A 24,516-nucleotide genomic window follows, 5' to 3' on the forward strand; every position below is an offset into this window, starting at 1 on the left:
ATAAGTTGACAGTCAAGACAAAACTTACCAAGCATAAATAAATAAAAAAAATAATAATAAATTAATTAATTAATTTAAAAAAAAACAAACAAACTTACCAAGCACAATGACCACCGTCTTCAGAAGACTCATCATGGTATCCCGATTCCGCCGGGGTCCAGAACTATGCCGAGACATTCTCATAGTCCTCTGGCGAACATAGCCAAAGATATGCGCATAGAGAACCACCATGACGACAAAGGTCACCAAGTTGAAAATGGCCCAGAACACTAAGTAAGAGTCACTGTAGAGGGGCGCCATGTTGGAACAATTTTCGATATCACAGATGCAGTTCCAGCCCACACTGGGTATAGCGCCCATGACAATGGCCATAGTCCAGATGACCACAATCACCACCACCACCCGCCGGTTGCTCATCCGGGTGTGGAGCTGCATGCGGAAAACCGTAATGTGCCTCTCGATTGCAATAGCCAGTAAGTTGGCCACAGATGCTGTCAGGCTGGTGTCAATGAGGCCCTGGCGGAGGAGCCACGTGCTGACAGTCAGTCTCCGAGTGTTGGGTCCTGTGTTGAACATTAGGTAGAAATAAGCCAACCCAGCAAAGAAGTCTGCAGCAGCCAGATTGGCCATTAGGTAATAAATAGGAAAATGGAAGCGGCGGTTGACATAGATTGCTACCATGACCAGTAGGTTGGCCAACATGATGAAGATACAGACGGTGATTCCAAGTCCCATCACCAGCTTGCTGACCGTGTTCCATTCTGTGGCGAGATACTTTCCACTCCGGTTATAGAAGAAGGCAATGGACTCATTGTAGAAGCACTGTGGTTCATTCATGGCTGTGAACTAAAAGAGAAAGGAAGATGAAAAAGAAAGAAGAAACCACAGATCCAAATTTAAAGATGTACAGTATGGTAAATGTGGCAAAAAAAAAAAAAAGAAATAAAGAAAGAAAAAGAAAAAGAAAAGAAAAGAAAAGAAAAAACCTACACACACACACAAAGGCAAAGAATCTGAAAATCTGATCCTGCATAACGTTCTATTATTATGTTGAAACCCCAAGGCTCTTCAGTGTCTTACTGTCCTCAAGATTAAAGACAGTTGGAATTAAATAAATGACAAGGTCTGTGCTTAGTGGTTGCAGGTCATTGAAGTCTACTAGAAAAGCCACATGGCCCAGAAATCTTGCTTAAAATACATGAGACAGATGAAAATTGTGCAGAGATTGCAACTGGAGTATTTACCGTCGTAAAACCTACATTGACCTGTTATTTAGGGAATCTGTAAACACAGTTGGTTTATAGATAGGGTATTATTGCTCCATTATTCTGCATTTCTGTTCTCACATAGTATGTTCGATCTGTGACAAACACTTTGTAATGCAAGTCCCCGCAAGGACCATCAGTACCAACATTTCAGAGAGGTCACCATGCATCAAAGCTGCTCTGCCCAAAGCCAGCATTTGCTGTTCGACATTCCTGTGGTCAACACTGTCTACCCCCATGACTCCTTATCCCCAGAATAGCATATGTCCACCAATCTATGACGTTGGAGAACTTTTTTCTCTTTGGAGGACATAAAAAATATGTTACCTAATGTAACCTCCAATGTAATCCAAAATCTAGTTGACACTTTGACGCTGCTCTACAAAAAGTGAAGTGTACTTCAAGTTTTTCCAAAATGTGAAGTAAGGATGTTTTATTATGTGTTCTTATTTTTCAGCAATTAGAATACACTCATTTATTAATTATACTCACTTGAATCCTAAAGGGACTGAGCAAGTTTATAACATAATACAGGTAGTCAATAAAACTATTAAAATAAAATTAGAAAATAAATACTAACATAAAATGTGAAAATTACACATCAAGTAGAATAAGTGATTTTCCTGAAGCCTTCAGTTTGTCTGAGACTCCTAGAATCAGAAATTATTTAAAGACAGCTCACGTCCTAACTTTTTAGCTTTTATGTTTAACCAATGACTTAGCAAATATGACAGTTTTAACCACTATTTTTGATCCAATGTGATACTGAATATCCATAGGGTGTGCGTAAATTTTAATAAACACCAAATATTACAGAAGAGTGTGAAATGCTTATTAAATGGTTACTATTCTGACTTGTCCAGACATTTAGTCTCTCCTCCTTTAGACTTTAAGACCTTTTAGATCATGTTTCTATCATTACCCTTACCATGTGTATCATTATTTATCAGCTGTCTGTTTCTTAAGGAGATCATGGCCCAAGAAAAGAGTGAAGACCTTGTCTTACACACCCTGGGAATCTTGTTTACTTTCCAAAAAGTCTCATTCATTGGAGATCTGAGAACCTGGTTTGTCATGCCCCACTCTACCCCAAATCTTACCAGTCCTCTGGCTATTTTATCTAATTCTCTTGCCTCTCAGTTTCTTGACCCCATCCCTAAAGACCTTCTATTTCATTATAACTCAGCTGCCCACTCCCATGGTCACACCCTGAACTTTGTAACCACTCAGAACTATCTCCCTTTGGAAATAAATGATACACTTTAATTACTCACCACACCTGCCGTTCTTCCAATTTTCTCATTTGATCCCCAGTACATCAATTCTTTGAAGTCATCTATTTCCTTATGCATCCTACCTTTCCCCACTGGATACTCTCGCTATCTTCTCCCTTTCCCTATACAGCTTAGATTTCATAGTATACATTTCAACCTCTTTATTGCTAAGACAGAAATACATTCTCTCCTTGAAGATTCTGAGGTCAGATCCTTCAAAACTCAATTTTTTTTTCTGGTTTTAAGAACAGTTACACAGTAGATAATCCTTAGATGATAAAATATCCCCCAACAAAATGTGGAGCCACATTCCATAATCATACACATTATTTTCTACAGCAAAATATATTAACATATACATTAAATCTGATAAATAAAAGTTATAAATACAGCCTCACATAAATTCATTCTGAGGTTCTGCCACTAAGTGAATTATGAAAAAGTCTTCAGTTTTCAGACCTTGAATTTTGTAACTTCAGGTAAGAAAGAAGAGATCTTTCTCCTTTAGCCTACTCGCCTCACAGCCCTTCCATGACGGGTCTCTTGGAATAACACCAGTCTTGGCTGAATGCAACTGGATGTCACTTCCACATCTATACCAAGGCTTCTGAGAAATGTTCAAGAAAATTGACATATCTGGCAGATTGTTTCTGATCTAAATTCATGACATCTAACCTCAGTGGAGATTTCAGGAGCACAAGGGGTTTGATTTTCCCGTCATTCTCCCTCTTCTCCACGGTGGCTAATTTAAGCTTACCTACTGTTCTCTTGGATGAAAAACAAAATCACCTATTCAAGAATCCATCCTTTCTTCCTCTTCTGTTACAATGGAAGGGGTGTACCTTTTGCCATCCAAGTGTTGTGAACTCCTACTATTTCAAAACCTTGTTATAGAAATTGTTTCCTCTCTCCTCCTTTTATCTTCAATTTCCATTCACTCCTCCTTCTCTCGCTCTCCCCTCCCCTGAATCTTTCCCATCTATGTTCAAGGAAGTTGAGTTTCCGCAATCTTTTTAAAAGGAAAAAGAAAGCCCCTCATGACCTCACTTTCCCTTCCAGCTTTAGTCATTTTTCTCCACAGCCAATTGCTTTATCTCTCGCTACTATTTCCATTAACTACAGTAGGGCGCTTCTGCCCCAATCCCTCCATCAAATCCACTCCCTTAAATTCTTTGGTTCCATATAACTTCCCAAAGTAACACCAATCTTGTCTTCAGAGCATTAGATATGTGACTGAGAAGCCCTTTTCAGAAAACTCTCTTTCTTTGGCTTTCATGACATCATACTCTCCTGGTTTTTGATTCTTCTCTATGGCTTGTCCTTCTCAGTCATTTCTGGGGGGTCCCCATGCTCTACATAATACTGATATTTCTACACTAGTTAATATACTCAGCCAACACATTTTCACTGAGTTTTCTAATATGTCCTCCCAAGATTTCAATTATTTTATATATCCCCAATACTCCCATATCTATGTATTTAGCCCATACTTTTTCCTAAGTTCTAGGCAAATATCAAATTGTCTGTTGGTATCTCAGATTAACTACCCCATAGGGTACTCAGCACTCAGTCTCTATGCTCAAAACCAAACTCAAAGGCATAATCTTCTTCATGATCCCCAACTTGCTCCTTCCATTTTCTCTATTCCAGAGGCTAGAGAACTACTATCTCTCCAGTGGCCTGAGGCATAAACTTGGGAATTCCTTCTTCTCCCCCCATCCTCATCACTTAATAACCAAATCCTGTATACTCTCTTTGCTAAGCATCTATTCAACGCATCTACTTTATTCCATCTTCATGGAATTATTAACATTAGAGTGGTAGTAATGCTATTACTTATTACTACGGTGGTTTTCCTAAGCATTATTACTACATTACCACCACCACCACCACTACTACTACTACTACTATTATTACCACCGGCAGCACTATTACCACAGTGATTTTCCAAGTGTTCTTTCTACCCAGTGCCAATCTCCTCTAGTGATCCTTCTGAACCAGCCTCCAGATGACCAAGCTATTCTCCTACTGAAAATGCTTCAATGGCTTACTGAGAATAAAAGCCGAAACTCTTCAACCACCATATCAGTCCTCACCTGACCTCCAGCCTCAACCCAAACTGCTAATGACTTCCAGCCCTCTTCTTTAGCTCTAGGTAATGTGATGTGCTCTCCCTCATCTCTGCTTCTCAGAACAGTGGTTTTCTCTATCAAGATCACTTGGAGGGTTTCTAAAACATGGATTGCTGGCCAGATCCTGAAAATTACTGATTCGGCAGATATAAAGTTGGTCCCCAGGTGATACTGATGCTGCTGGTCCAGAGACCACACTTTGACTCCCACTGGCCTAGAACAATCATCCCCCAGTTTTCACCTGGCTCCCCTTGCTCTCATTCTCTCTCTCTCTTTTTTTTTTTTTTTTAAGAGGAATAGTTCTTTTATTTACACAATTTAACATGGTTTTTTATTTATTTATTTATTTATTTATTTATTTTTTTGCTCTCATTCTTCATGCAGAAAGGAAACCAGTCAGTTTCCCTAGACATTCCCAAGTCTAGGCAAGGTGTTTTCTGCTACAGTTCCCTGCATTTATCCCACAATAACACTCAGCACAATTAATTATAATTGTGCTATAATAATAATTGCTCAATTAACACTTCCTCATAATGGGCCATAAACCCTATGAGAGCAGAAATTTTAACTTTCTTGTTCATTGTTGTACAGCATTCAACTGTTAGATTAGATGCTAACTATACATTGGTTGCATTGATAAATTCCAGAAATGTTTACAAGTTTCCTTTCTGCAATGGACATCTAATACACAAAAAAACAAATTCTAACTAGAAAGGCAAAACTCTCTCTTCCCTTTAGCCCCTATAACCGTTTACTTTCTCTGGACAAATACATTTTTAAATCAAACACCAAGCACACAGTATTTCACAGTGTCCCAACTTTGTAAACACCAGACCACATTTAATGACATAACTTACATGACTGTTTGAACCCCAGTTTTATCATCTGTGAAATAAAAAAAAACTGAGCTAAATTATTATTATCATCTGTATCAAGAGAATTCTGGATAAGAACTTTACATTTCATAAAAATTGCAAGCTAAATATTAAGACAGCACAAAATATGCCTGGAATGGAAATAGTAAGGATAGAATATACCTGAGAAAAAGAGGGAATGTCAGCTGAATTGAGGGTAACAGGACTGAACTGAAAGAAGAATGAAATCTCTTCTCTTTTCATCTGCAAAAAGGAGGCCTGGAGTATAAGCGAAGGAGACCCTGACAAAGCCACCAACGGGGTAGTGTCAACAGGCTTTCTCACTTCTTCGGAACCCAAGGGACTTACGCAGAAACCCAAATAAAGCTCAGGGGAAATCTAACTCAACTATGATTGGACTATAATACATTCAGGCAGTCATGCTTATAACAATACAGCAAACAGAAAAAAAAATCAAATACAGTAAGACAAAAATGCAACCTCAGAGGAGAGGACCATTCTGAAGAACAGAAAATATCCTCCTTGAGCAGATTTACTGGGGGAGGAGAGGAGGTGAAAAGAAAAAGATTAAATTATAGGACATTTCTGATTTGTATTCTCAAAGTACTTTGTTAGGGTACTAGCACTGAAAACAGAACAAGTCATGGTGAACACAAAACAAAACAAAACAAAAAACCAGTAAAAACTACATGGAGATTGTAGTTTCCTACTGCTACTGTAACAAATCACCACACAGCTTAAATACAAATTTATAACTTTGTACTCCTGGAGATCAGAAGTCCAAAGTGGGTCTCGGGCAAAAATCAATGTGTTAGCAGAGCTGTGTTCCTTTCCAAAGGTTGCACAGCAACTTTTTCTTTTCTTATCCAATTTCTAGAGACTGTTCACATCCTTTGGATCTTGGCCGCCCTCCCTGAAAGGCAGCAACAGCCAATCAAGTCCTCCTCACACTGTATCATTCTAACACCTACCCTTCCCATCCACTCCCCCTTTCCACATTTAGGGACCCTTGTGCTTACACTTAGACTACCCAGATAACCTAGGATCATCTCCCCATGTCAAAATCCTTAACTGAATCACATCTTGTCCAGTAAAGTAGAATATTTACAGGTTCCAGAGGGTAAGTAATGGACATCTTTGAAAACCGCTATTGTGCCCACCAAAGATGAAAAACAACTTCTGAATTAAAATCAGCAATTCAAACAATGAAACAAAGTTGAAAAATTCCAGAAAACTTGAAATGGCAAGTTGAAGACATATTGAAGAAATTCACTCAGCACTCAGAGAAGATCAGAGATGACAAGAGTAAAAGGAAAGGAGGCATATAGAGGGAAACATCTAGTTACTAGGAATCCAAGAAAGATCAGGACAAAGCTGAGTAAGATAGCTTGAAACATAAGTTACTGTTTAAGAAGAAAGACCTCAGATTACTGCTTTGCGTTTGTATAAATTACAAAACAGAGTTAATTAAAAGCAAACAGAATTTAGATATAGCTTGGTTAGATTTTGCAATCTCAAGGGTAAATATAAAAATTCTTTAGGTATAAAAAACAAACAAACAAACAAAAAGCCAACAAATCAAATATCTAGAGAAAGAGAGACAAAATAGGGTATTGCCAAGCTACTGCGACAGAAGAATTCCAAAGGACAGAACACAAGCAAACTAAATCTCCATTAAATAGAGAAAATGAGGCCCATAAATTCCTCAACCAACTATACTGATGTTCCCACATGAGGATAATATACAACAGTTTCAGAAATGTGGCAGGTCACAAAGAACATCATCTACATTTCCTTCCTAAAAAACACAACCAAGCAAAAGCAGTGGCAGCAAGCATCAAAACCCCAAGAACAGGGGCGCCTGGGTGGCTCAGTGGGTTAAAGCCTCTGCCTTCGGCTGAGGTCATGATCTCAGGGTCCTGGGATAGAGCCCCGCATCGGGCTCTCTGCTCGGCAGGGAGCCTGCTTCCCTTCCTCTCTCTCTCTCTCTGCCTGCTTGTGATCTCTGTCAAATGAATAAAATCTTAAAAAAAAAAAAGTATCACAAACTGATTAAAAAAAAAAAAAAAACCTGAGAACACAGGCGTCTAAGTCACTGCTCTTCATGTGGTTCTAAAACTTAAAGCAAACATCAAAAATAATGCTTGACAGTGTACTTATAAAAATAACTTAATATGGAATTAGAATCACTTTATCAAGAAGAGCCTGGACTACAATGCATTGAAATGAGGGAGAAGTATGTAAATGCTCATTTTCTCTGCTTTCTCAAGAATCAAGACGTGCTATTTCAGTCATAACGGTAATTTTCAAAAACGTTTAAAAATCGCCTCATTGAATAATTATCAATCGTAAAAAATCTAGGGAAAACAAAAATATGATCAGATGGAACGCAACACTTTTAAAAAGTTTATTGTGCTAAATCCAAATCACTACAGTTAGAAATTTCTCTGTAACCAGAGAAGTTGCAGAATTCTGCATTGCCCAAGGAACAAAGTTGTAAATAAAACAGGATTATTTTATTCCGAAAATATTGTCCTTGATGCTAAAAAGAGAAGTCCCCATCCATGCCCTTTTCACATCCACCAATTACATCTCAGGCTGATGGGGGGGGGGGGGGGAGGGAGGCCTCTTGGCTGCCCTGCAGAGCAGATGTTCCCAATCTGAGGAGTTTACCTCACCCTATCATGTGATCTCAAAAGAAGTCATAACAATTCCACCAAGCCTGAACACTAAGGAGCCACATACGCTGTTCATCTTCACTATGCACTTCATTGACTTGTCCGCACACTCACAGACATTAAGAGAATGCCAGGTAGGGGTGGGACACTGCACAGCACTATGGTTTACAGGGGTACCAAAATGATACCCCTGGTGCCTGCTGCAGGTCCCCTCACAGTCCACACAATGTGATTTTTTAATCTCCTGGAAGACAATAATGTAGTCATTTCCACCTGTAGCCAGGTGGAAAAGAGAACACTTGGCACAAGCTCTCAGACTGGTAATTAACCCTTTGTGATTTAGTAACTATTTAGACAAAAAGTGTGTATGCAACTGACATTCTAAAAGGGAGATTTCACTCTACACTGGATAAAGGACCAGTTGTAAGATATAAATCAAGCTTAGTTTCCCATTTCTGCTAAAGTAAAACAATGGAGTGAATGCTTCTCCTTGATTCTGATGCTGGGGAGAGCTAACTCGTCTTCAGTAAGCCCCATAACTGCCCAGATTGGTGATTCTCTTATTTACAAAGCAAGGTATGAATGCTAAGGCCCCTGAATTCAAGTTCCTCAATCTAAAATAATCAGGCCTTCTACACATTTCTTCCCCCTTCCAAAAAAGAAGAAAGAAAGAAAGAGAGAGAGGGAGGGAGGGAGGAAGAATCAGAAAAGAGCACAGAATTAAATGCCATCTTTATGAAGAAAAATAATTCTCACCCCATTAGAGCCTCAACTTAGAAACCAAAAAGTGAAAGGATCTACCACTAGAACTAGAAAATGGGCCACAAAACAATGCTGATAGAAACAAAAAATGTTTGAAAGCTATAATTTGGTGAGGGGGGAGGGTGCAGATGGGGAAGGAGAGAATCTTAAGCAGGTTCCATGTTCAGAGCTGAGCCCTACGTGGGCTGTGATCTCATGACCCTGAGATCATGACCTGAGCCTAAATCATGAGCCAGATGCTTAACTGACTGAATCACCCCTGCACTCCTATAAGATTTTTGAAAGTTTACCTGAAAAGGTACATAAAATGCTATTTCTTATAAAGTAACAATGTACATGAAAAGGGATGTACCTATGTAAAGAGAAACCATTGAAAGCAAATTGCACCCCAGTTAAAACACTCTGTATCTGTTACAGCCCCTTGTAAGGGACAGAGATAAAGTGGGGAACATTATACTCATCAAATTTCCAACAAGAAAATGCTGAGTTGATCCTAAGAGGAAGGAATTTTTTTAAAAAATTGCAATAGGATTCAGAGGTTATGGAAAAAATATAATACTCTTTTCAATTCATTATTGAGTTAAAAGGGAACCACAAACCAAGGTGACAGGCAGCCCCGGCAGCACACTGTCAGACTACGGAGACAGGGCATTAAATATTACTGGGGAAAAAGGAGCCCTGAGCCTTGACGGAGGCAGTGAGCTAAAACTGAGAACAATCAACTAAGCTAGAAGGCTTGAAGATCCCTTATCAGTAAAAGAGTGCAGGGGTGTGTGTGTGTGTGTGTGTGTGTGTAATCTACCCACTTGCACCGGGGAAAACACGGAAGTCTGTCTGTCTCCGCTTAGGCTCCAGGCTAGGAAATAGATAAAAAGTCTCCCTTCTGAGTCATGGCCCCAAGCCTATAAATCACATATAGTTGTGATCTGAAGTTCAACTACCTGCCAAGTCTTGTGAAGTCACAGGAGAATGACCACAAACCATGGTCCCGGGTGTGCGATATCCCCACCCCCTTCCTCCTGCTGCACACTTGCCTGGTACTAGCAAGCAGCGAACCTCTCCGGAAGGCCAGACCTGAGGGAAGCCAAACCAAAGACAAACTCATCACCAAAAGAATAAGGACACACGAGGAACACCACCAGTGAGAACCAGCAGAACAGTCCACAGCAGGATTAGCCCCAAGCATAGCAGATTAAAGATTATCAGAGTATCAGATTTAACATGCATACTTGTCATCCAATCTAAAGGTGATCTCCTTCTCCTGATGCAAGCTTTCCTTCCAATGCCTCTGCTCCCATCCTATGTGTTACTGCCGCTCAGCATTCTACTTCCATTTGTTTTTAAACCTACCTAAAATTACTTGGTATTACTGTTTGTTTTTTTTTTAAGATTTATTGATTTTAGAGAGAGAGCACACAAGCAGGGGGAGGGGAGGAAAGAGGAGAGATAGTCCCAAGCAGACTCCACGCTGACTGTGGAGCCCAATATGGGGTTCCATCTCATGACCCCAAGATCATGACCTGAGCTGAAACCAAGAGTTGATGCTTCACTGACTAAGCCACCCCAGGCACCCCTCCTGTTTTGGTTCTATATTTTCAAAGTCTATTTGGCTATCTTTGTATGAAGCCAACATAACTGTTACAAGAACAAACAAGGAAATTAAGAGCAAAAGAAATTATTAGTCAATATTTTTTAGGAATATAAATAAGAGCTTCTAAATACATTATATATTCCTAATGTATATTAGACATTTATGTATTTATATATTATAGTGATATTAGAACATACATATAATTATATATCATATATAATATACAAATATAATTTTATAATTCAAGAATAAATAGGATTTAATCCAGAATGCAAAGATGAGCTAACATTTAAGTATCTAATAATACAATTCACCACACAAATTCAAGGAAAGAAAAAAAGCCAATGATTATCTCAACAGACATGAGAAGAATATATTTGGCAAACTGCAGTGCCCTTTCATGATAATATGGCAATGTAGAATTAGAAGGAGCTTCTTTAGCTCAATAAAAGACCCATGGCAATTGTCGCTGTTGATGGAAGTATTCCCTTTAAAAACAGAAATGAAACAAATTACCAAATGCTTTTTTAGCATGTATTGGTGGTCATAGCCAAACAGTAAGAACAAAAAACAAAAAGAATTGGAAAAGAAAAACTTATTGTTTTTCAGAAATGAGATAATCAGTTACATAGAAAATGCAAAGATGACTGTATGAATAGGGCTTAGCCAATTAGTTAGATTAAACATCAAGTCACATGAATCAGCTGTGTTCCCACAAACACCAGAAAAGTATTTTTTTCATTATTTTACAAGAACAAAATCTCTAAGGTACCTAAGAATAAGTCTAAATATTCAAAACTTACAAGTAAACCTAAACAGAAAATATTTTATGGCTAGAGAAAGATTTTAAGATGTCAATATTCCCACTATTAATATATTAATTCAGTGCAATAAAATGAAAAATCCCAAAGGGTTCATCATGGTGCTTGACAGTTTCCCTGAACATTGATATGGAGGTATACAAGAATCAGAATACCCATGTAACTTGGAAGACGAGTTGTCCTATAGGATGCACCACATTTTTAGAGTCACAGTAGTTAAGACATCGTCACAGAAAATCATAAATGACCCAATGGAACAGCGAGCCAGAATTTTCACAAGAGACATGCTTTACCCATCAATGGAGAAAACGGTGTAACTTCCTCTATATGAAAAAATAAAATAAATTGATTATACCACATACACAGAAATCAATTTCAGGTAATATAAAGACATGTGTGAAAAATAATAAATCTCTAAAACTTTTAGAAGAAACTAAGACATATGTTTATAATCCATAAACAGATTTTTCCAAACAAGGCCAAAACGTTGACAAAATACGACTAATTAGAAACCCGAGACTTCTATGCTGCAAAGAACTTATAATTAGCGAAAAGAAAAGCTGAAGACTAGAAGAAATTCTGGCAATGTGCACAAAAAAGACTTACGGTGAAATGTAAAACGCAAACAATCCAATAATAGAACAGACAGATCTAAGGAGAGGTAATTCACAGAAGAGGAAACCTTAATGGCCAATAATCACATGAAAAGGTAATCAGTCTTCAAGGAATCAGAGAAAGTCAAATACAAAGTGCAGTCAGATGCAACTTAGGTCCATCAGGCTGGCAAAAATTAACACGTGTGAAAACATCAAGAGTTGTCAGTGGGAGTAAAATTTAGTACAACTGCTTTGAAAAAGTTTGGCAAGAGCCACTCAAGTTGGACATGTTCCTACACATGACTGAGAGATTCTAATCCTAGAAAAATCTCACACATGTGCCTAAGGAGGCATGTGCAAGACTTTTCATTGTTACTCTCTTCCTTAACATTGAAATATCAGGGTGCCTGGGTGGCTCAGTGGGTTAAGTCTCTGCCTTCAGCTCAGGTCGTAATCCCAGGGTCCCGGGATTGAGCCCCGCATCGGGCTCCCTGCTCAACGGGAAGCCTGCTTCTCCCTCTCCCTCTCCCCCGGCTTGTGTTCCCTCTCTTCCCGTCTTCTGTCTCTCGATCTATTAGATAGATAAATAAAATAAACACATTGAACTATCAGAAGCAACATAAGTGTCAAGTGGAGAATGGGTAAGCTACAATCTGGACAGAAAGGTATGCTATGGAGCAGTCAGTATGAACAAAGAGCTTTATGTATGCTGATGACTAAAGCAGTGGGTGCACCACACCATTCTTGGGAAGCATTTCTTGCAGAAATACTAAATATCGTTTGTGTTTTCCCACGTATGTGTATATATCCACCAACACACACAGGGAGATGACAAATCTCCATGTCGGACGTGAGCCAAGAGGGAGGTTAATTAAACTAGCAAAGACTACAAGGGGTTTCAACTTTTATCTGTAATTATTTGTTTCATTCATTCAAGACCCAAAGATTTTGAAGGGATTACACCAAAATGTTAAAATTTTACAAGGCTGGGTAACAGATCTATCTGTTGTAACAGTCTCTACGCTTTTCTGTAGGCTCGACATATTAAAAACAACAGCAACAACAACCCCAAAAACCACACAGGGGTGCCTGGGTGGCTCAGTTGGTTGACTGCCTCCGGTAATAATCCTGGAGTCCCTGGATGGAGTCCCGCCTCAGGCTCCCTGCTCAGTGGGGAGTCTGATTTTTCCCTCTGCCACTCCCCCACTCTCCTGCTCTTTCTCTCATTCTCTTTCAAATAAATAAATAAAATCTTAAAAAAAAAAAACAAACGCACAGCTAAAGGAGTTGGAGTCACAGTAAATGGGTTGCATTGTCAATTAAAGAGGGCGCGGAAGGAAGGAGAGGGAAGGGTGGCAGCAAGCCCAACAGTGTGATTAAAGAATAACACCTGGATATGGGATGATTCTTCACTTTCAATTTCCCATTTCCTGGGAGACAGCAAGGGGAATGGGAGGCGCCACCACAGATTTATAGCCGCTGGGAGCTTAGGTCTTAGACTCAGCGAAACCGGAGTTCAAATGCCAATTATTTAACACTCCCCTCTCAGTACTCTGTTTCCTCAACTGTGAAACTGGGGAGAAAAACACCACCCACTTTGAAAGATAGAGTACTTATTACTCAGTCTCTGTGAGATCCCTTCTCTGGGAACTTTTGAATTCAGTAACCCAGAGAGTTTGACATTCATACATCAATGACCACCTCCAAACACAACGTTCTTGAACTCACAGACGAAAACAATATGTCATTCATCCATGAAGAAAATGAAAAATTATTTTCCATTAGCCCCTCTTTTTCATAGTCTAACAGTAGAATATTTCCTTATTATCTTGTTCCAATTTGTTTTTTTCTTTACAGCGATACGGGTGTGGACTGGTGTCTATTTCTCCCGATGCTTTATCTATCCCCACACAAATACCTCACTGCCTTATTCATTTTAACTTTATTATAAATTCTGGTATCTGGAAAAGCACTTTTTCCCCATCTAGTTTTTCTTCAAGATTTTATCAGGTTTTTTTGACCTTTTTAATTTTTTTTTATTTTTTTAAAGATTTTGTTTATTTATTTGACAGACAGAGATCACAAGTAGGCAGAGAGGCAGGCAGAGAGAGTGATGGGGAAGCAGGCTCCCCGGCGAGCAGAGAGCCCGATGCAGGGCTCGATCCCAGGACCCCGGGATCACGACCCGAGCCAAAGGCAGAGGCTTTAACCCACTGAGCCACCCAGGCGCCCCTGACCTTTTTTATTTTTATACAAGTGTTAGAACTAACTTGTGAGGTTTCCAAAAAAATTTAGGATTTTATTGTGATCACATTCAATCTACAAAATGCATTTGCAGGGAACTGACATCAAATCAATGAGTCTTACAATCTACTGACACAGCACCTATACAAGTCTTCTCGAAGGTCTGTGAAAGTTTGATAAGTAATCCGAAAGAGCTCTTAACATCTATTTTATTATTATTCTTAAGTGCTTAATACTTTTCACATACTTACACGTTGCTTGTCTGGATAATTTTCTCAACTAACAGTGGTTTCTTTTATTATTGAGATATAACTGATAAATAATATTAGTTTCAGGTGCTCAATTTTTAAAAATAAGATTATTTACCCATTTAAGTCTTTGTATTCTACCACCTACACTTATGCACTCTTTTATTCCTACAGAGCTTGTCTGCTTTTTCTGTAATACAGAAAGCGATAAAACGTGCATCCAAAAGCAGCAGCATTCACTACTTTATTGGTTTCTTAATGATTTTAAGGAAAATATGCAAAAAAGTTCTAAGAATAAGTGTATATTCCTGATACATCATCTGAAAAAGCTAAACCTCATGGTGTAACTACAACCACAATCCTCACAGATTCCCCATCGTGCCTCCCTGTTTCTTGCACCTTCTCTTGCTCCACTATCACGGAACTGAATTCCCATCTGCAAGTTCAGTGTCATCCTAGTTTTCTAAGCTCATCCTGAATGAGACAATGGCCAATGAGCAGCTGAGTCTCCACCTTGATGGGTCTCACAGAGGTAGGAAGATCTTTGCCTGACCATGACTGCTGAGTCCTGAGTCCCCACTGGTCACCCACTCAATCCAGCATGTCAGAGGTAAGCCCAGAACACAAGCCATAGGGCTGGGGTTCTTCTGGGTCCTCCCCTCCACTGTTTTTGCCAGATTTCTTTGGTAACCTGATCGACTACAATTAAGGTCATGCTAGACAGAGTTTCGGAGTGTGCAAAGCCCTTAGAGTTGGGGCTCAAAGCTGATTCTGGATGAACAGATCTTCTTTCCAGGCCTCAACTAAGCCTCCAAAACTTACCCATGCTGGCTGGTGAGGGTTCATCTAAGTGCAAATATTGAGACATCAGGAAGCTACCTCGTTCAACCATGTCCTATCCCTCCTTTCTCTGAGACTGGAGGTTCTTGCTTCCAAAGTGGGCCTGAATCATGGAAAGTCACTTTACTTCCAACTTAACCTTTCAAGAACTCAATCTATTCCATGACTCTTCCACAAACTTTTTGTTGGACGCTAAGGTGAAGGTAACAATACACTTCTTTCCCAGCCTGTGCCTGCCTAGGATTACCATTTATGAAGTGGGATAAGTTTAACTGAAGGGCAGTTCTTAAGGGATGTTGTGCAATTATGCAATAGCAGTATCATCACAGACAGGAGATGGAGGCTGATTCTTTAAATGACAGTCTTCTTATAGCAAGGTACGGTTCTCCAAAGACAGAAATCTGGACTCTGTGATTATGCTCTCCTCCACTGGGAAACACAGCAGGGCCCAGCCCCACTTTAGCATCTATTTCTGGAAAAGCTGCAAGGAAAGTTCAAAGAAAAATAGTTGGAGAAGCTAGGCATGCGAAAAGGAAACTAGGCAAACAGCATCAGAATGGGCAGGAAGAGTGAGAAAAACACATCCCTTTTGAAGGCTATAGAGGCATTAAAGACTAATTAGAAAGAAAATATTGGAAAGAAAAAGCAGCAAACACGAAAGGTCTCTGTACCCAGATATCTTCGTTAATATGAATAGAAAAGTCAAAATGTGCCCTCATATAGATGAATGGATAAAGATGATGTGGTGTGTGTATGTAAAGAAGATGTGGTGTGTATGGAATATTACTCGGCCATAAAAAGGAATGAAATTTTGCCATGTGCAACAATGTGGACGGACTCAGAGGGTATTATGCTAAGTGAAATAATTCAGAGAAAGAAATTCCATATGATTTCATTCATATGTGGAATTTAAGAAACAAAACAAATGAGCAAAAGAAAAAAAGACACACAGACACACCAAGAAACAGACTCTTAACTATAGAGAACAAACTGATGGTCACCAGAGGGGAGGCGGGTGGGGGGATGGGGGAAATTGATGATGGGGATGAAGGAGTGTACTTGTCAAGACAAGCACTGAGTAAGGGACACAACTGTTGAATCACTATACTGGACACTATAGTGTACACTATTGTACACTGTATTATACACCTGAAACTAATAAAACACTATATGTTAACTATAATAGAATTAAAGTTCAAAACTTACTAAAATGGGTATAATTGTTAAACATTTCCTAATCACCACTGCCTAGACCCATTCTAAGTAAAATCATGTGGCATGCAACTCTTGGAGTATAAGCCCACACTGGATGTGGACTTTACTTAAAGAAAATAAATAAGTAGGGATGCCTGGGTGGCTCAGCCGGTTAAGTGTCTGCCTTCAGCTCGAGTCAAGATCCTGAGGTCCTGGCATTGAGTCCTGCATTGGGCTCCCTATTCAACAGGGAGCCTGCTTCTCCCTCTGCCTGCTGCTCCCCCTGTTTGTGCTCTCTCTCTCTCACCCTCTCTGGCAAGTAAATGAATAAAATCTTAAAAATAAATAAATAAAAGAGATACATAAAATCTTTTTTTAAAAAATCGCATGATCCTGGGCTCCTGGGTGGCTCAGTGGGTTAAGCCTCTGCCTTCGGCTCAGGTCATGATCCCAGGGTCCTGGAATCGAGCCCCGCATCGGGCTCTCTGCTCAGCAGGGAGCCTGCTTCCCTTCCTCTCTCTCTGCCTGCCTCTCTGCCTATCTGTGATCTCTGTCTGTCAAATAAATAAATAAAAATCTTAAAAAAAAAAAAAAAGAAATCACATGACCTTTTGTCACGTGAGATAATTAACTCCCTATCCCTCTTCCCCCACCTTTATTTTATGTAAGTTGGTTTGGAGTGGGGAAGAAAATGTGCCCTCATATTCTGAAATAAAATATCCTCTCAAGCTTTATCTGAGCTTATAAACACAAAAGAGAGCAGAGATAAATTTAAATTGCAATATAAGAACTAGTTTTAACCCCTAAGAGAAATGTGGCTCAAGACAGAGTAAGTCAGAAATCTAAGTGTTTATCTACGCACACATTTGTTCCTGGCAATACGCTGGAGTTTTCCGTACTGTTTATCTAACTTGGCTTTCCTCTGATGGATCTCTGGCACACTACATAAGCACATCATATACACAGACCATTTCTAGAGGTAACCACCTTCTCCCTGTAAAGAATTCTCAGAATAATTATGTGGGGGAAAGGAAGGAAATAATATAGGTCATGTATCTAACTAAGGGGCTGATAGTGTACTTAACAGATATTTTGCCATTTAAACAGAAAAAGGACTTCACAGATATTTTGCCATTTAAACTTAGGAGCACAGTGCATATCACTTGAAGTTTAGTAAAAGAAATAAAACTAAAAGAGTTACCTATATTAAAACATGTCCTAGCTATGGGATTTGACCTAAAATTCACCTGTATCTCAGCTCAGGAACTCTTTTTTCTCAATTCCATGTTAGATGAAGCCAGACCACACCATGTCTTCACTGTGTGGCACTGGAAATATATTTCAAATTCAACTATTTACATTTTAGTCTAAAAGCCCTATTCAGCTGTCTGTGATCCCTCAGAGACTGAAAATTTAACAATTACAATCATTCTTTTACTTTGGAGCCTTCAGTGTATGTCTCATTTTTTTTTTTAAAGATTTTATTTATTTATTTGACAGAGAGAGAGATCACAAGTAGGCAGAAAGGCAGGCAGAGAGAGAGAGAGAGGGAGGGAAGCAGGCTCCCTGCTGAGCAGAGAGGCCGAGGCGGGGCTCGACCCCAGGACCCTGAGATCATGACCCGAGCTGAAGGCAGAGGCTTAACCCACTGAACCACCCAGGCGCCCCCATTTCATTTTTTCTTATTCTTCAGTGATGAAATATTCTGATTCATTTGTCAATCGACCTCCCACTTAGAGAATAATGGGAGGGAATGGAACTGCCTTTTAAACCTTAAAAAGTGATGAAACAGTCTTAGAGAAAACGGATCAATGTGTTTAAAAGATAACGCGACTGCAAAATCACTTTTGAGAAGAGCAACCGGGGATATCTGAATATGGAGGAGTATTAAAAAAACATTAAGGAGTTGTTTTAAATTTTGTTAAATGTGGTAACGGTACTGTAGTTATAGACGTGAATAATTTTTAGAGATGCACACCGATGTACAAAGGTCGAGGTGAGAGGATACGATGTCAAACCTTTGCTTTACAATGATTCATCTCCCCAAATGAAGAGGAAGTGAAACAAGCACGGTAAAATACTAAGAACTGTTAAATCTATGTAATGGCTCTACTGGGATTTGTTATACTATTCTTTTTTGTTTTTGTGAACGTTTGAAAACTGCCATCATAAAAAGTTCTAAAAACCTAAAAAACTTTAGTTTCAAAACGTTTCTTTCAATGGCAAAAAATGCAACCCACTTAATATGGAATTCAGGTGCTTTTAATCCAAAAGTATCCAGTCTCTAACATCAGAAATGAAACCTCTAGAACATACATTTTGGAAATATGATGGATTTTGTTAGAGGAAACTATTGGGTAATGTTCAAAAACGCCTGTCTTCCAAGAGACAAGTAGAGACCTACTTGTGTCCCATGAGAACACTGGGTATCTACTACTCCCTACCTACCCAAACTCATGTCTTTAAATAAAGCTACAGGAAATCACTCGGAGGGATCAAAATATCTTCGTTTCCCAGGCTTAAAACCAAGATAACCTCTTCACAAATGACAGAATGAAGTACCTTGTAAAATGCGGCTAGAATAGAGTCCTCCCTTACCGGAATCCCAGGGAGCGGGATTGGAATACCATTGAAATTCTCCACAACCGTCCTGGGCTTGAGACAGGCCAAACTGTTCATGCATATACTGAACCACTCAGCCCTTCCAATCAAAAGGAAAATAAAACTTGGAATCCATCCTCTACCCATGGTCATTGGATACAACTCAATTAAAGCAATGCTAACCAGAATTCTAGAAACAGAAACCGGCCATTAAGAGTGGCAAGATTTTTTTATTTCCTACCCCACCCCAAGCTCATATCTGCAGGATATGAAAACATTAATTTAACCTAATGGTGAACGTGTTCCCGTCTGCAAACATTTCCCTAAAGGTTTCCTTGGGCAAGGAACTCTTTATCGGGGCCTAGACTAACACAGGAGTATCTTAGCTACACCCGGACCTCCTGCTGCTACTAGCCCAGTTTCGCTGTAGTATTTATCTCGCTTCGTAAGAACAAGGTGCTTTCTCAACAGGAGAAAACAAAAATCCGCCTCACAGTCTAGTCAGGGGCCAAGCAGGGAATACAAACTTGTCCCACTTGAAAGCACAAGGCCTATCTGTCACTAACTAAACAGCAACCCCAGCCCAAGTGACAAAGGAAGCTTTCTTCCCTATTATTGTTTGAAACAATCACAGGCTATTTGTTCATATTAATTAGCTTATATCTAGTATTAGGCAGCCTTGATTAGAAAAATGCTCTTTGTTACCAAATGAATAGAGGAAAACAAAACCAAAAGCTTTTTTTTTTTTTTTTTTTTTTTGCAATTGTTTTTGCCTTAGAAAAGGATTGTCAGGACTCACACACTCGAAGGTGGGTTTATCTTTACATAGGTCCCTGAATTCAGTCTAAAAGAACATGAGTGGATATGCCAGACGATACCAGGCGAGGCTGATGGAAGGAACTGCTTATTTAGCCTTGTCTGAGGAGAGGGTGTATTTCAATTACTTTCACCTTCTCTGAACCTGGAGAAACCTGGGAGAGTAGACATCCATACAGACTCGTGAGCGAGGGCAAGTCAGCCTGGAACTAAAATCTGACGGCACAAATTACATGTGAAGAACGGATGTACAGATCATCAGAAGGCATGTCATTGACCAGAGGACCTGAGAACAAAGTGACCCAGGGACGTGCAGCTCTCCAGGAGCGTAAGCTCCCTCTCCCTGGGACCTCAGCCCCTAGTTTACTGCTGAATCCTTCCAGGTGGGCTTGGGTTCCTCCAACAATCCAAGGCTGCTTGTTCCCAGCACATGCTAAGAATAATGGGGCTTGCTACTCTCATTGAGATTAATTAATGAACTTGTTCAACAGAACTATCAAAAGTCAGGGCTGGAAGCCAGTCCCATGACTCCAAAGCTACACAGGCTTCAAGACTAGTGTTTAATTCTTCCACGTAGCTTGCGAGGCGCTGCAAGAATCTTCTCCAACCTTGTAACCTAACCCATCTCCCTCCTCCACAACCAGAATTATGCCGATAAATACCTAACAATGGGCCCTTAAGAGTCAGGGACTGTGTTTGCCAATTTCCCTGGTTAAAGACTCCACCCCGGCTGAGTGCAAGCTACAAGCATGAAGTCAGCTGGCTCGCACGGTTCCTGAAAATGTTAACAATCGGATCTCAGGAGCTGGCAGAGCTGGCTTGAGCACATCTGTGCTTACCACCTCACACCCCAGCAGACGGCAGCTATCCTGAATAGACCTCCAAATGCTGGGCTCTCGCTCTCCCCCTGGGACATTCGACACTCACACATGCTCCTTCTCCTCCCTTGTCAGAGTAAGGACACATCAGCTCCCAGCCTGGCGGTCCTCCTTCCAGAAGCCTTCCCTGATCCTGCAGATCTTTCCTGGCTGCTTTACTTTTCTCCTAAAGTCCCCATACTCCTATCCTAGCGGGTGTCACACAGGTCTCTAATATTTTGTTTCCCCGTCTGCACATTTCCCACTACATTTCTAAACCCTGCAGGGCAAAAGCCTTGTTTCTTTTATTTATTCTTGGACTCCCCAGGCCTGCCCACAGTGAGCGTGCTCAACACTATTAACTGAAGTGTACTGAGCACTCGGTGCCAGACTTTGTTCTAAGTTTCAGACATATTATCTCATTTCATCCTTAAAACAACCCTATGAAGTTGGCTCTGTAATTTTTATGTTCATTTTGCATGTAAGGAAACACCTCACAGGGCAGAAACCTTTCTCCCACCCCCACAGGCTCAGGCAGTAAACGCTGAGCCAGGATTTAAACCCCAGGCAGTGGGACTGGAGAGCCCTTGCACATCCAGCCCAGGGTTTGACTTTTTGCCCCCCAGCCCGCCACTGGTAATTCTCAATGAGAAAACTTACTATATTTAAATTCTCCCCAATGAGAGAAACTAAATATTAAGGGACAGGATGTCATCAGGTAGGGTTAAACTTTAGAGGGGCTTTTTCTGTCTCCCAAGACCTAATTTTTTCACTCTGGGGGAAAACATCATCCCCACTGACAATGTATGTTCTAGACTTTTCACTATGCGCTTACATTAATGTATCCTATGGTCGTCCCTAAAAACATACGATCTTGTTTTACAGTTTGAATGATATCTTCCTGAATGCGTTTGCATTTTACTTTCTTTTTCTTCCATCAGGTATCTTAGGGAGACAGAACTGTGTTGAGATATGTACTTACCACTTTTCTAATTGCTTCATGGTACTTAAATCATACCAGCATGCCTGAATTGTCGCTCTGCTATCGTATATTCAGAAAGTTTTGTACTTCTTGGCCTTCAACTAATGCATCAGTGAATAAATACCTTAATGCATGTCTCCTTGGGCTCATCTACAAGTGTTTTTCTAATGCAGTTACTGAGATGGGAAGAGGATATATGGAAAGGGATAGAATTTTAATAGATGCTATCAAATTACTCTCCGGAGTGACTGTACCAATTTACCTTCCCACAGAGGATTTACAAGAGCCCATATTTTCCCCAAGTGTTTGTATTCAATACAACATCTTTCTATGTTGGGTGGTGTTAAACATTTTAATTAAATGAGTCACTGAGAAATACTCCTCTGGCTTGCCAGCTGATAGTAGCTTGTGTAAGAGCAAAGAGGCGGGCGGATAAGATGCTCCTCTGGGAGATGCTGACGGATGCAACAGCGAGATAGAGGGGCTGAAATCCTTGCCCAGAAAACCGAAGCTAGGGCCCACCTCACTTCACCAGAGGCTCAGAATGGCTGCTGCACGGGGACCGCCACAGCGGACTCTGACAGGGCGACCTCGGGTAATGAGTGCTCGGTCTCACCACACACTTACAAGGTCTCTGCAGCACTAAAAACCCTACTGAGGGGAATGGAAACCAAACAGCCCAAGTCAATGAAATGCTGGAAAAGCAAGATCCATTAACCAGAAAGAGAAATACACATGATGGTAGTAACAATCAACTTTCTGGAAAATATCAAATGCTTTAAAATCTTAAATAACAGGAGGACTTTATCCAGATGATAAATTCCAAGGTCTCTTTTTAGAAGAGACAAAAATCACTGATATATACATGAAGTAAAATGCTCACTTCCCCCCACCCCCACCCCCGCCCCTGCCCCCGGCTTCTTGGCTCTTCCCTCCACATATCCCTAACTTGAAATACATACAGAACCCAGTGGCCTGGAAAACGATACAGAACAACAAAAAAAAAAGTGTGGAAAAACATTCTGTATCACCAAGATTTAAACTTCGAACAATATGGTTCTTTTTTCAAAGGTATACTTTTTTCTTAACCTTGGCTTAAAAATGATCATCATGAACGAGATGGGGAAGGCCATACTCTAGAAGAAGGGGCAGAAGACAAAGGAAGAGCAGATGGGACACTAATCGTTGAGCCCCTGCTATGTGCTCTGCACGTATGCTCTCACTCAATCCAGAGAACCATCCCGCAAAGTATGGTGGCATGAGGAGAGGTCAAAGCTGAGCGAGGTCAGCATGACCAAGGTCATCCAACCATCGGGATGTGACTTCTGGCCCAACGCTTGCAAAGGCCGTTTCCCCACTATACCACACTGCCTGCTAAAACGGAGAGGGTCCAATTACTACTCTAATGGATCAGACTGTAAAATAATCTGCAGGCAATGTTCTTGCCATGTGACTGCTGTTCACCGGACAGGAAAAGTAACGCGTGACTACGGTTCACAAGTTTCGGGAGGGGCCTCTTCTTTTCAAAGTTCCTAGAACAGGTCAAGGCAAAACAGTAATTAGAGGAAGCAGACAATGAGACTGCATTCAGAAAACTTCTAAGATGAGATCTGGCCTGAGCTATTTCATTAAAACCCTAAAAAAAAGCCAAGAGAGGGAAAGCAGCAGGATTTATCTTCAACTGTCTTGACCGGGATGCCTCTAGGAACAGACAGACATTCAAAGCACTGAAAACGAAAACCCCTCCGCACGGAGGCTGGTCCTCTGTCATCACTTGCTCATTGTTCCAGCTGCTTCTCTTGAACTCAACAGCACCTCCCCCACGAAAGCACCGTTATCCAAATGCCCACCAAGTGATCATTACAAGGTTTCATACCGTCCCTAGAGTCAGACGCACCTTCTGAAACTCAATTTAAATACCTGGTGCAATTAAGATTAGTGCAAACTTACGCCAGGTTGAGTCACTTACCTGGGGTTGTGAATTTAGAGGGGTGGAAGTGGAGGCAGCAGCCATGGCAGCTCTGCAGTTGCGGGCAGTGACCAGCCCCCAGCACAGCCGTGCCACACACAGGAGTCAGCTCACGTCAGCTGTTGATCAGATCACGGTCATGCTAGGAGGAACTGTGTACCTGGAAAAGGGCGGGAAAATCCACAGTTAGCCTGAAAGGACTAGGGCGTGGGAGTCAAGTACCACTGGCCAGAGGGAGCAGAAATCCCCGCGCCGCATACCAACTCCTAGCTAATGAAAGAACCCAGAAGACAGCATCGCACAACTCAGAGCCAGGACTCCCATACCACTCAGCCAAATCATGTTAGGTTGATGTATTTTCAGAAATCTGAATCCAGCTGTCCTTGCTGGCTAGCTGTTTTGAGGAGGCCGTTTCAGGCTGTAAAGCTGGGGACGGTGTGCCCAAGGGAGACACCATTCCATCATTCAAAAACAAAAGACCCACGACCGATAACTGCCAGTTTAAATACAAAGGGCAAAGAGAATAATACCACTGAGTGTCTTAAAGACCACCCAGTTCAAGTATACCCATTTGCAGATGGAAACCTGAGGTGTGGAGAAGAAACTATTGTCACACATTTCATTAATGACAGAAGCAGGACTGGAGCCACAATCGATCCCCAGTCTCGTATGGATTGTAAGACAGTGAGTATGTTCCATGTTCACATTTCCTCAGGAAACTGAGTTACTGCTAAAATTAAAGAAAGGCAAGACATCCCAAAGTTATAGGAG

General features: G+C 40.6%; 1 protein-coding gene across 1 annotated transcript in view; it reads right to left on the minus strand.

The window, feature by feature from the left end:
• The window catches only part of LPAR1 (lysophosphatidic acid receptor 1), a 135,824-nt gene that overhangs the window by 55,270 nt on the left and 56,038 nt on the right, over nucleotides 1–24,516 (minus strand). Inside the window, exons 2-3 of the mRNA XM_080820501.1 lie at nucleotides 23,746–23,905; nucleotides 99–846 (exon numbers count right to left, since the gene is read on the minus strand). Of these exons, the coding sequence (XP_080676627.1) occupies nucleotides 99–846; nucleotides 23,746–23,790 (793 nt within the window). The 5' untranslated portion in view covers nucleotides 23,791–23,905. The remainder of the gene's footprint in view (nucleotides 1–98; nucleotides 847–23,745; nucleotides 23,906–24,516) is intronic.

The sequence above is a fragment of the Martes martes genome (genome assembly GCF_963455335.1).
Source record: "Martes martes genome assembly, chromosome: 12".
Lineage (NCBI taxonomy): Eukaryota > Metazoa > Chordata > Mammalia > Carnivora > Mustelidae > Martes > Martes martes.